General features: G+C 42.2%; 1 protein-coding gene across 18 annotated transcripts in view; it reads right to left on the bottom strand.

Moving 5' to 3' along the window:
* The window catches only part of LOC125151770 (schlafen family member 5-like), a 36,889-nt gene extending 23,523 nt beyond the window's left edge, over positions 1–13,366 (bottom strand). For 11 of the 18 annotated variants that reach the window (XR_007146945.1, XM_047833215.1, XM_047833211.1 and 8 more), the window contains exons 1-2: positions 3,413–3,812; positions 925–1,963 (exon numbers count right to left, since the gene is read on the bottom strand). Coding sequence is in view for 17 of the 18 variants with exons in the window: in XM_047833215.1 (XP_047689171.1) it covers positions 925–1,936 (1,012 nt within the window). In the remaining variant the exon portion in view is untranslated. Of the gene's footprint in view, positions 1–924; positions 1,964–3,412; positions 3,813–12,548; positions 12,783–12,846; positions 13,046–13,249 lie in introns of those variants that run through there. The other 7 variants (XM_047833200.1, XM_047833206.1, XM_047833207.1 and 4 more) reach the window with 7 other exon arrangements.
* Between the last annotated feature and the right edge of the window lie 266 nt (positions 13,367–13,632).

Raw genomic sequence — 13,632 nt, 5'->3', positions numbered from 1 at the left:
TCATGGTCATGAGATTGAGCCCCACATTAGGCTTCACACTGAGCATGGAGCCTGCTTGAGATTCTCTCTCTCTCTCTCTCTCTCTCTCTCTCTCTCTCTCTCTCTCTCTCCCCCTCCCCACCTCACCTCTCTCCCCCGCTCATGTGCTCTCTCTATCCCTCTCAAAATAAATAAATAAAAATTTTTTAAAAAGAAGGAATAAAGTTCAATGGATACATATTTCTGAGAAGACTCTGAAATGTTCTTTATTTTTGTGGACTTTTGAAGATGTTACCATTAATTTATTTTGTCTCATTTCATCTTGGACTTTCTTTTTCCAAGTGGGATGTACATCACCAATACTACTCTGGCTTATCATTCTTGGTGAGTAGCACATGTTCACTTTGAAAAGGAAAAGTAGGAAAGGAGAGAGCTAGCCATGGACTAGTTGTGTTTGGGTTCAGAATGGAAGAGGGGCGATGAGAAAGGGAGAATATTTATTCCAGGGACCAAGAACGGAAAGGCAGGGAAAAGTGATGGTTGGGTTAAAGATGACACATATGTGCACGTGAAAAAGAATTTCCTGAATAATTAAAGGAGTTCATATTCAGAAAGGTAAAGAAGAGACTTCAAAATGAACACAAGAAAGGGAGTGAAAATAAAAATTACTAGGTCAGACAGCCCCCTGCACCAACCTCTAGTAGGTCTATTAGCCCAGGGCAACATCTTTTTGCTGAATGCAGGGTATTCAAGATAGGCAGAGGGAGTGAAGTGCAGTGACCTACCAACTGTATCTATCGGAAATCACAAATCAGGCATGTGCAATTAAGACAGTACTTTTCTTTGCCTAGATCTTGAAATAATACCCTAGTTCCTCCCTCCTCACCTCTCCCCTTCTGTCCCCCCAAATGAACATTATAATCATTGTGGATTCTGCTCCCTGACCTGGGTCGGCTTCCATCATCCAAGCTATCCATTGCTTCGTGTCCAGCTGTTTCACACAATTGTCCTTCACCTGCCAGGAACTGGGCATCTTGGAAAACACTGCACAGCAAAATTGTTCCACCTTGACTGCACAGACATATCCATGGAGGATCCCCTGATTGTGTACTTCAAGGAATTTGACAGCATATTTTATCTCATGCTTCTGTGTACAGAAATGATGGACAGGGAGATTCCTAATACAGGAATCAATACAAGCCTTCAACATGTCAAAATCTATTTTCTCCTTTTCACATCCAATGACTTCATGGGTCTCATCATGCACACCAAAAAATATATACCCTCCTTCAGTGTTTGCAAATGCAGAAACACAACTGGGGAGACTCTCGTGAAAGCACTGTGACTCCTCTGTTGAGAACATTTTAAATTCAACGTGGAGGGAATTAGTAAAGTTGAGCTTTTCTAGGTACTGAAGCTGAGTTCTAGCGAATACAGCAGCAGCTGAGGCCCTTATGTTATACTCGTTTCGCACACCAACCTGAACTTTGTGTGGACTTAATGAACTGGAATCAGTATTCCTAAGAGTCTGAGTTTTCCCTTTGAGGAATGCCAATGCTTCCTTAGAATCCATGACATCAGTAGATGCTCTGTATCTATAGTGCAAATTGGAGCACAAGGTAGCGATTCGTACACCAGAGGCATCTGCGTTCCAGGATCTCACAAAAATCAAAAAGAGTTCTCCCTGCTGCATCTCATCTAAATAGTCTTTAAAAATTGAAGGCATCATCAGGCCTACTCCATGGATTTCATAATTGTAGTCTTTGTTCTCAATCTCAGCCTTGACCACTCCGCCACCAGAATTCAGCAGAGCACATATTGCTTTCAAGATGTTTTCCCTCTGTTTTTTCCGCAATTCAGGATTCATTTCTTTCCTTTGTGTATCCCCAAGGATGATCTTTCCTGCATTTAAGACACATTCAGCAAAGTTTGTTTCCAAATCAACCTTGAGACTCATCTTCTCAGCACAGGTCCTTTTCCTACCCTGAAATATAAGAAACAGGAAGACAGAACGATTAGAAGAGGACAAGCATAGGGGAGGTGGGAAAACTGACACTTTGAGGCCACTCTTCTGAAGTTGGTCACTTCATTTATGCACACAGAGTTTGAAGCCACTTTCGTGCATGAAATAAGTGCAGAGGCCAAGGGGAGGAGCTAAGTCTACTGGAAGCCCACTGCCACTGAGAAATGATCAAGAGCCTATTTTGATGCTGTGATTTTAGTAACTGTTTGTGCCATAATCTCTGAGTGGCAAAGTCTCCCAGATCACCTGCAGAAAAGTAGAAATTGTGCAAAGATACATGAGGACGGGGGCTGCAATGCAACCAGAAAGTTTTCACTGTCAGTGGTGTCCCAGGGGTGTGCTGATGTGTATTGATTTTCTCGGTGCTCCTTCTCCTCTCACTGAGACTGGGCTATTCTTGGATTGTTGCTATGGAACAGATCTTTAAGCTTTCCCTCGTTCAAAAAGTTCTCATCTCATGAAAACTTACATATATATATGTAAGTTTTACATATATGTAAGTATATACATATACATATATAAGTATATACATATGTAAGTATATACATATGTGTAAGTATATACATATATGTAAGTATATACATATACACACACATACATAATTTATTAGAAACGGACAAATTATTGACTGTTTGGATCAACCCAGCTGGCAGGTTGAGGTGGGCTTTTGGCATTTCCTAAACTTTAAGTGACAACAGGGAATCTCAGAAGAGGTAAAGCTGAGTGAAAGTGTGCACACACCATCTTGATAACCACACCTCATGATGGAAGGGCAGTGTGAGGGATGCACATTTCTGCAGCTGCTTATCTTTAACTCTTTGGTAGCAGTTGAGTAAAAATAAGGAGTGACTAGACCAACTCACATATAATTACACAGGTCTCCATCAAAAGACAGTTCTTTGTGAACCAAGATGTCCTGCTATCTCCTCATCCAGCTTCCTTCCTTAAAAACAGGTTGCAGGAAACCAAAGACAGAACCCGAGAGAGAGAAGAAAACACAATCCATACTCTGAAAACTATAGAACACTAATGAAAGAATTTGAAGGGGACACAAAGAAATGGAAAAGTAATCCATGCTAATGGATTGGAAGAACAAACATTGTGAAAATGTCTATACTACCCAAAGTAATCTACACATTTATTGTAGTCCCTATCCAAATACCAACAGCATTTTTCATAGAGCTAGAACAAAAAGTCCTAAAATTTGTGGAACCACAAAAGACCCCAAATAGCCAAAGCAATCCTGAAAAAGAAAATTAAAGCTGGAGGTATCACGATTCTGGATTTCAAGCTGTACTGCAAAGCTATAGTCATCAAGACAGTATGGTACTGGCACAAAAACAGACACATAGATTAATGGAACAGAATAGAAAACCCAGAAATGAACCCACAACTATATGGTCAACTCACCTTCGAGAAAGCAGCAAAGAATATCCAATGGAAAAAAAAGACAATCTCTTCAACAAATGGTGCTGGGAAAATTGGATGGCAGCATGCAGTAGAATGAAACTTCTTACACCATAAACAAAAATAAATTAAAAATGGATGAAAGTCCTAAATGTGAAACAGGAAAACATAAAAATTCTAGAGGAGAACACAGGCAGCAACGTCTTTGACCACAACTGTAGCATCTTCTTACTAGACACATTGCTGGAGATAAGGGCAACAAAACCAAACATGAACTATCAGGATTTCACCAAGATAAAAAGCTTCTGCACAGCGAAGGAAACAATCAACAAAACTAAAAGGCAGCCTACCAAATGGGATAAGAAATTTACAAATGACATACCTGATAAACGGTTAGTACTCAAAATCTGTAAAGAACTTATCAAACCCAACCCCCAAAATACAAACAACCCCAGTTAAGAAATGGGCAGAAGACATGAATAGACCTTTTTCCAAAGAAGACACACAGATGGCTAACAGACACATGAAAAGATGCTCAACATCACTCATCATCAGGGAAACATCATCAGGGAAATACAAATCAAAACCATGATGAGATAGCAACTCACTCCTGTCAGAATGACTAAAATTAACAAGATACAACAGGTGTTGGCGAGGATGTGGAGAAAGGGGAACCCTCTTGCACTGTTGGTAGCAATGCAAACTAGTGCAGCCACACTGGAGAACAGTAGGGAGTTTCCTCAAGAAACTAAATATAGAACTACCCTATGATCCAGCAATTGCACTATTAGGTATTTACCCAAAGGATACAAAAATACAGATTTGAAGGGCTACATGCACCCCAATGTTTATAGCAATATGATCAACAATAGCCAAACTATGGAGAGAGCCCAAATGTCCATCAGCTGATGAACGGATTAAGAAGATATATATATATATATATATATATATATATATATATATATATATATAGGGGCGTCTGGGTGGCTCAGTCGGTTGTGTCCGACTTCAGCTCAGGTCATGATCTCATGGTCCATGAGTTCAAGCCCCATGTCGGGCTCTGTGCTGTTAGTTCAGAGCCTGGAGCTTGCTTCAGATTCTGTCTCCCTCTCTCTCTTCCCCTCCCCCACTCACTCTCTGTCTCTATCAAAAAAATGAATAAACAGTAAAAAAAAAAATTAAATATATATGTATACATATATGTAATGGAATATTACTCAGCCATCAAAAAGAATGAACTCTTGCCATTTGCAATGTCGTAGATGGAGCTAGAATGTATTACGCTAAGTGAAATAAGTCAATCATTGAAAGACAAATACCTATGATTTCCCTCAGATGTGGAATTTAAGGAAAAAAACAGAAGAACATATGGGAAGGAGGGGAAGAGAAGAGAGAGAAACAAACCACAAGAGACCCTTAACTGTAGAGAACAAACTGAGGGTTGATGGAGGCAGATGAGTAGGAGATGGGCTAGATGGGTGATGGAGATTAAGCAGGGCACCTGTGATGAGCACTGCATGTTGTATGTAAGTGATGAATTCTACCCCTGAAACCAATATTGCACTGTATGCTGACTAACTAAAATTTAAATTAAAAGAAAAGAAGCCAACACAATCCTCTGGATGGGACCCCAGAACGACAGCTGTGGGGCAGGCCTAGAGGATCACTATCCAAAATGGGAACAAGATGCCTTCAGGCTTCAGTGGATGGACACTATACAACCAATGGGATGCTTCATGTGTTAGTCAGCTGAAGAGGTAGAGAGTTTGGGGCTGAATTAGTAATAGGGACTTGGGAAAACATGTAAATACAAACATAAGACAATAACTCTAAGAACAAAATGAAAACTAGTATCAAAAACCATACCTGTAACTGATTACATGGCATAGCTATAAACAAAATGACAGTCATAATATTATCAACCCTGAATATTGTTCTGACCGGAAATGATGACGTAATCATACTGGCAGGATGTAGGGAGAAAAGGGGTTGTGAAATGTGGAGGAGGGAGGTCATTATCTCCAGAAACAGACAGCATTTAAGGTGGGGGGGGGGGAGGTGTGTAAACATAAGCATGTTGTTTAGAAATATATAAGTAATCCTGAACAAAAAAGCCAAAGAGGCAAGAGGATGCCTAGAGAGCAGAAAAAGGGGGCAGAGTAGAGGGTAAGAGGCCACTGATTTTCTTATTATGTCTTATGAAACTATGAGTCTCAAAACTACACACATGAGACTCCCACTCCCAGACAGAATAGAGTACCAGGGACTAGATCACTCTCCTCTCTAAAATAAGAAAAACATTTTAAAATAAAAAATGGCTGAAAATTTTCCAAATTTGGTGTAACTTGTAAAAAATTAAGATCAAGATCCACAATATTCAACAAGCTCCAAGCACTAAAAATACAAAGAAAACAATACCAAAGTGCATCTTCATTTAATTGACCAAAACCAATGATTATGAGAAAAATCTTAAAAGCAACCAGAGGAAAAAGATACATTATACACACAGAAGGACAAAGGATGACATTAGGATTTTTTGTTGTTGTTGTTTTGTTTTGTTCTTTTTCAGAAACAAAACAAGATAATGGATAAACGTCTTTAAACCAGTGAAAGAAAAACAAACTATGAACCTAGAGTTCTATACCCAGTGAAAATGTTTTTCAAAAATTAAGTTAACAACAAAAAGACAAACAATCCAATTTTTTAAATGGACAAAGGACTTGAATAGATGTTTCTCCAAAGAAGATTTACAAATTGCCAATAAGCATATGAAAAGATGCTCAACACCATTAGTCATTAGGCACACACAAACCCAAACCACAATGAGATACCACTTCACACCTATCAGGATGGTGGTGGTGGTGGTGATGAAGATGATGATGATGATGATGATGATGATAGAAGGAAAATAACAAGTATTGGTGAGGAGGTAGAGAAACAGGAATCACATAACACTGCTGCTGGAATGTAAAAAGGAAGCAGTCATTGTGAAAAGCAGTTTGAAGAGTCTTTAAAAAGTTAAATGTAGAGGCACCTGCGTGGCTCAGTTGGTTGAGTGTCCAACTCTTGATTTCAGCTCAGGTCATGATCCCAGGGTCAGGGGATCGAGGTTAAGATTCTCTACATATCTATCTATCTTTCTTTCTATCTATCTATCTATCTATCTATCTATCTATCTATCATCTATCTATCTCACTCTGCCCCTCCCCCATTCACCCTCTCTCTCTAAAACAACAAAAACAACAAAAGTTAAACATAGAATTAGCATCTGATCCAGCAAATCCTTTAGGCTCAAACAAGTCATAAATGTTCATACCAGAACTATTCACAAAGGCCAAAAGGTGGAAACAACTCAAGTGGCCATCAACACATGAATGGATAAACAAAATGTGCTACAAACCATACAATAGAATAGTATTCAGCCATAAAAAGGAGTTAAGTACTGACACATGCTTCAACATGGGAGAACCTTGAAAACATTATCCTAAGTGAAAGAAGCAAGACACAAAAGGTCACTCTATGGACCGTATATTTATATCCCCCCCAGAATTCATATGTTGAAACCCTAATCCCCATGGGGATGGTCTTAGCTGCTGTGAACTCTGTGGAGGTAATTAGGCCATGAGGGTGGAACCCTAATGATGAGTCTAGTGCCATGATAAGAAGAAGTACAAGAGAGCTTGCTTCCTCTCTCTCTGTTCTCTCCACCATGGCAGTTATCTGCAAACCAGGAATTTTCCTCACCAGACCAGATCAGCCAATACCTTGATCTTGGACTTCCTAGCCTCCAGAATTGTGATGAATACATATTCACTGTTTAAGCCACCCAGTCTATGGTATTTTTGTCATAGCAGCCTGAACTAAGACAGTCACATATTGTAAAATTTCATTTATGAGAAATACACAGAATGGATAAAGTCATTGAAACAGAAAGAGGGTTGATTGCCAAGTGCTAGAGGAAGAGGGGGCTGGTGCATAGTCGTTCAATGAGGTTTTATCTGGGTGTGATGAAAATATTTTGAAGGTCGACGGAGGTGGCGGTTGTACAATACTGTGAATGTCCTAAATGCTGCTGATTTGTTCACTTTAAAATGATTAATTCTAGGGCACCTGGGTGGCCTAGTCGGTTAAGCATCTGACTTCAGCTCAGGTCATGATCTTGCAGTTCATGAGTTCAAGCCCCACATCGGGCTCTGTGCTAAGAGCTCAGAGCCTAGACCCTGCTTTGGATTCTGTGTCCCCCCTCTCACTCTGCCCCTCCCCCGCTCATGCTCTGTCTCTCAAAAATAAATAAACATCAAAATTTTAAAGAAAATATAAAATAAATGATTAATTTTTATTATATGAGTTTCATTTCAATTTTAAAAATTAATCAAAAAAGAAGGTGATATAAAAACTTTCTCAAACTGATAAAAGCTGAAAGGATTTATTTGTAGTAGAACTCCAATGTAAGAAATGCAAAAGCCAGCCTTCAGGCAGCAGGAAAATGATACTAGTTGGAAAATGAATATACACGAAGCAAGAAAGAACACTGGAAATACATAAGATATTTTAAACTTAAATCTCTCTAAAAGAAGAATAAAATGGAAATACTAACATTAAATGATTTCAAGCCTTATAATACAGTTATAGTAAACAAGACAGTGTGGAACCAGTATAAAGACAAACAGATTCATGGAAGAAAGGGTCTGGAAATAGACCCACATATATATGGACAACAAAGATGCCGAGTGGAGAAAGTGTAATTACTTTTTTAACAAAGAGGACTGGAACAATTGGATATCCACATACAACAGAAATGAACCTCAATTCATATTTGGTGCCGTTTACAAAAATTTATTTAAAATGTGTCACAGGTCTAAATGTAAAACGTGAAACTATGTGGAAATAAATGAAGACTGCCCAAATGGGAATAATGAGAGGCTATTTATTCAGAGTGCACTGTGACAAGGGAGTCAGCCACTTGCGATGGCAGAGACTCAGAGGCAGGCAGGGGACTGGGGAAGCTTTATAGTGAGAGAGGAGGGGGGAGGCACTCGCCCGGGTAAGCCCTGATTTGAAGTTGTTTTTCTAGGGAAGCTGGAAGTGAGCTTACTAGAAATGGCACATCTTGTGTGACTGGTTTGGAAGCCTGTTTAGCTTTCTTTGGTTCCTTCTGAGTTAGAAGTGGGGCCACACACCAGGGAATCTGGGAGTTGTTAACCAAGTCCTGAGCACTTTCGCTGCATGGGCTGTGGTTTAGCTTCTGGAGGTAGTTGCTCCAGCATTGTGGGTCAAGAGTTCTGTGTTCATATATGGTCTGGCCAGTGTCCATTTGTATGTTCAGTCTCTTGACCTCAAAACCTCTGGAGGACAACATCGGAGAAAATATTTTTACCTTGGGCTTGGTAGACATTTTTTTAGAGATGTCACTAAATGTACAGTACATAAAAGAAAAAATGAATATGTTGGACTTCAAGAACACCTTTTTGCAAGACACCTGTTAAGAGAATGAAAATACAAGCCCCTGACCAGAAGAAAATATTTCCAAATGATATATCTGATCACTTGTATCTAGATTAGATACAGAATTCTTGAAAGACAATAATAAGAAAACAACCCGATTTAAAAATGGAGAATGGATGCAACAACGTGGATGGGACTGGAGGGTATTATGCTAAGTGAAGTAAGTCAGTCAAAGAAAGACAGATATCATATGTTTTCACTCATATGTGGAACTTGAGAAACTTAACAGAAGGCCATGGGGGAACGGAAGGGGGAAAATAATTTCAAACAGAGGGAAGCAAACCCAATACAGAGAACAAATGGAGGATTAATGGGGGTGGCGGGGGAGAGGAGAAAATGGATGATGGGCATTGAGATAGGCACTTGTTAGGATGAGCACTGGGTTTTGTATATAAGTAACAAATTACGGGAATCTACCCCTGAAACCAAGAGCACACTGTATATACTGTATGTTAGCTAACTTGAAAATGAATTATATTAAAAAAATTTTTTAAAGTACAATGGGGTGCCTGGGTAGCTCAGTTGGTTAAGCATCCAACTCTTGGTCTCAGGTCAGGTCACGATCTCACCATTTGTAAGTTTGAGCCCCTTATCGGGCTTGCAGCTCTCAGAGCAGAGCCTGCTTGGGATTCTCTCTACCCCCTCCCTCGCTCTCTCTCTCAAAAGGAAATAAACATTTAAAAACATTTTTTTAGGGGCACCTGAGTGGCTCAGTCAGTTGGGCATCCAACTTGGGCTCAGGTCATGATCTTGCAGTCCAATAGTTCAAGCCCCGCGTCAGGCTCTGCATTGACAGCTCAGAGCTTGGAGCCTGCTTCACATTCTGTTTCCCTCGCTCTCTGCCCCTCCCCGACTCGCACTCTGTCTCTCTCTCTCAAAAATAAAATAAAAATATTAAAATTTTTTTAAAAATTTTTTTGATGGATAAAAGATTTGAACAGATATTTCACCAAAGAAGATATATGAAGAGCAAATAAGTACATGAAATATTGTTCAACATCATGTTATTAGGAAATGGCAAATAAAACTCCACTGAGATAGCACTACTCACTTATCAGAATAGCTAAAATGACTAACCATACAAGGTGTCGGCAAGCATATGGAGAAAAGGGAACTCTTGCACACTCCTGGCTGGAACATAAATACAACCATTTTAGAAAAGACTTTGATAGTTTCACACACTTACCATATGACTCAGCCATTTCACACCTAAGTATTTACCCATGAAAAATGAAAACATATTTCCATACAAAGACCTGTGCTGAATGTACATAACAGTGGGGGAGGGGCAGAGAGAGGGGGCGAGAGGGAGAGAGGAGGAGGGAGAGAGAGAGAGAATCCCAAGCACGTTCCATGCTGTCACCCAGAGCCCGACACGGGGCTAGAACTCACCAACTGTGAGATCGTGACCTGAGCTGAAATCAAGAGTCAGATGTTTAACTGACTGAACCACCCAGGTGCCCCAGCTTGTACACTTTAAATATGTGCAGTTGAGGGGCACCGGACTGCTTAGTTAGTAGAACATGTTTTTGTTCTTGGGGTCTGAGTTCATGCCCCACGTTGGGTGTAGAGCTTTACTTAAAAATATATATGTGTAGTTTATTTCGTGTCAACAACACCCCAATAAAGCTATTAAAAATTACATATCTGAGGGGCACCTGGGTGGCTCAGTCAGTTAAATATCCAACTCTTGATTTCAGCTCAGATCAAGATCTCTCAGTGAGATCAGTTAGTGCCCTGTCAGCGCAGAGCCTGCTTGGGATTCTCTCTCTCTCTCTCTCTCTCTCTCTCTCTGCTCCTCCCCATGCTCTCTCTCTTCTCTCCAATAAGTAAATAAACTTAAAAAAATTACATGTATGAATGATGGTGAAAACAAAGTAAAACATATTTTGTTATAATATACTTAGCTCAAAAACCAGTAGAAATTGATGTGCCTGTTATTACTAATATTTTTTCATAGAAACTAAACCTTTGATAGGACTAGGGTATTGAAGCCCCAAATCGTGCATACTCCAAAAGGACACCTTGGCATGCCCCATATTCATTCGCTAGTAACCACCACCCCACCCTGTCTTTTCCCTTGCAAATTGTGAATTTACACTTTTCAGGCCTGCCAACTCCCTTCTCAGTGGAAATCTAGTGTTTGGCATGGAAAACAGCAGGGACTCCTAATTGCCAGTGAAAATTACCTCAGCAAAATAAGAGAAAATGCTGTCCCTTCCATTACGGGTGCATAAAAGCAGGAAGTATTCCATTTCATAAAATTCCCCTTGATTTTTTTTTTCCCCTAGCAAAGGAATCCTCTTAAGACGCCTGGTCTTCAGAGACTGTTGCTCTGGCCTATGATCATGTGCATTAGCCTTGAGGGATACTATAACTATGAATGGTTGTAAACTTAACGTCCTGTTGCTATGACAATAATACTGCAATTGATTACTGTTTTCTTTCTTTCTTTCTTTCTTTCTTTCTTTCTTTTTTTTTTAAGTTTAGTTTTATTTTATTTTAGAGAGAGAAAGCACACGGGGGAGAGGGGCAGAGAGAGAATTTCAATCAGGTTCCAGGCTCAGCGCTGAGCCAGCTGCAGGGCTGGATTCCACAACCCTGGGATCATGACCTGAGCCGAAATCAAGGGTTGTTGGCTTAACCAACTGAACCACCCAGGTGCCCCACTTCTGTTTTCTGGTAGGCATAAACACCTGTGCATTTCGTATTCCGACCAGGAGGCTATCATCACATTTCACTCTTCTTTGATTCGCAAAAGGTACTAAAACTTGTGATTGTCCATTTTCTTTTTTTTAAATTTTTTAAAATGTTTATTATTTTTGAGAGGGAGAGAGACAGAGCGTGACCAGAGAGAGGGAGACACAGAATCTGAAGCAGGCTCCAGGCTCTGAGCTGTCAGCACAGAGCCCGATGCAGGGCTCGAACCCACCAACAGTGAGATCATGACCTGGGCCAAAAAAGGATGCTCAAGCGACTGAGCCACCCAGGTGTCCCCTTCTTTTTTCTTCTAATTTTTTAAAGTGATTTTTCATCTTCTTCTTTAAACAAAAGAGGAGTCTTGTGACATTTTAAGGAACACTTCTGACACAGGAACGTTATCACGCTTAGCGGCTCATCTGGCCATAGGAGCTCTCACCTCTGCCCCCTGCAGACTGAAGAGGAACCAGTTTCTCTTTTCAAGGCAGCCATAGCCTCGCCAACATTAGCCAGAACCGCCATCTCCTTGTAGAGGCTTCGCTCTGAGACCTGCCATCAGTGGGCGGGGGGGCACCGTTAGGCATCCCCCTCTCTTAGGCACTCCACTGCAAGGAGTCCCTTCTGCGTCCTATGACAGTCATGTGCAAATGGGGAATGGAGTCATTCACCGCAGCTTAGCCTCTCTGGACAGAATCCACGGGAGTTCTTTTAGCCACTTGTTGGGGGATACAGGGCTTTGTGGACTGCCCTGGGAGTCCTCCTACCCTGCCCCACGCCGTTACTGTTTGAAGACTGACCTTGCAAGCCAGGGGCTTACAGGCATCCTGGGAACGCAGCTTCTTGTAATACAATGAACACTGACCCTATCTTGTTCCCGGGCCACAACCTCGCTGGCTTCACTTTCAGGAGCCCCGGTAACTGATGTGGTTCTTACCTCTAAAGTTCTTCGTGCTCCTGAACAGTGGGAAATTTTATCAAGCTCAGCGTGGTAAGACCTAGGCTGTGACGCTGCGCGCCTCCCGCTCCTCCCCTGTTCGCTCGGCGTTCCCAGCCTCCCGGCTCCCCGATCTCTCACTGTGCGCCTGTCGTTGGAAGTTGCTACCGACTGCAGGGCAAAAGCTCCCGAGCGGGAAAGGAGCGCAGGGGAGCTCGGGAGACGGGCGCAGACCTGGGGAGGGAAAGAAGCCCAGCTCTTGCTGGATTTGTGCAAAGGAGCGCGGGAGACGCCTTACCCGCCAAGGTTTCTCCTCTGCAGAGCGCCTCCCTCCGGCAGAATGCGACGGAACCTCCCAAGTCCGCAACCAGGATTTTGACTGCAAGGCGCCCGCTTTACACCAGGGGAACTAGGCAATACCTCACGGGGAGGAGCCCCGCGCGGGAGAGAGTGGGACAAACCAACAGTCCCAATTCTGCGTACCTGGGAACCCGGTTCTGCAAGGACAACAACCTTGGTTACTTTTGGTGGATACACGTGGGGTTTGGGGGGAGGGAAAGGGGGATCTTTTTTGTTGCTTCTCTGTTTTCTGATTAATTTTTTGAAGCTGGCAGGTCCCCCCCGCCAACAGGGACGGAGTTTCGGGAACAACCTCGCTCCCTCCAGTCCTCCCCCACCCCGCTCCAGCCCTTCCCCCCTACCTCTCAGGCTCTGGCGGCGCGCTCCGCAGGTGTTTCCTCGAAAGGCCTGCAGCCCCAGGATTCCAGCTCGACTAGCCCCGACCAGCCTCGAGCTCTGTCCTAGGGTACTGAGGAGGTGGTTTAGCGGGAAACAGAAAATTAAGCTTCCGCTTTCTCGCTTCCCCCGCCCCGTCCCCGCCCTCGCCTCCTCCCCAAGGCGAGAAGTTGCATTCGGCCTCCTTCTGCTGGTGTTTTAATTTGTAAAGGGGTGATGACCGGGACCCGAGACTGGCCGCGGGTGTCGCCGTTTGGGGGGACCCCGGAGGGCTCCGGCGATGGCATTTTGGTGAAAGAAAACAGAAATTGTCTTTTGGATTCGTCTGCTCCTGCAGACTTCACACCCA

Source organism: Prionailurus viverrinus, chromosome E1 (assembly GCF_022837055.1).
Source record: "Prionailurus viverrinus isolate Anna chromosome E1, UM_Priviv_1.0, whole genome shotgun sequence".
Taxonomy (NCBI): Eukaryota; Metazoa; Chordata; class Mammalia; order Carnivora; family Felidae; genus Prionailurus; species Prionailurus viverrinus.
Note: the sequence above shows the minus strand (reverse complement) of the source record. Positions and strands in the feature narration are given on the sequence as shown.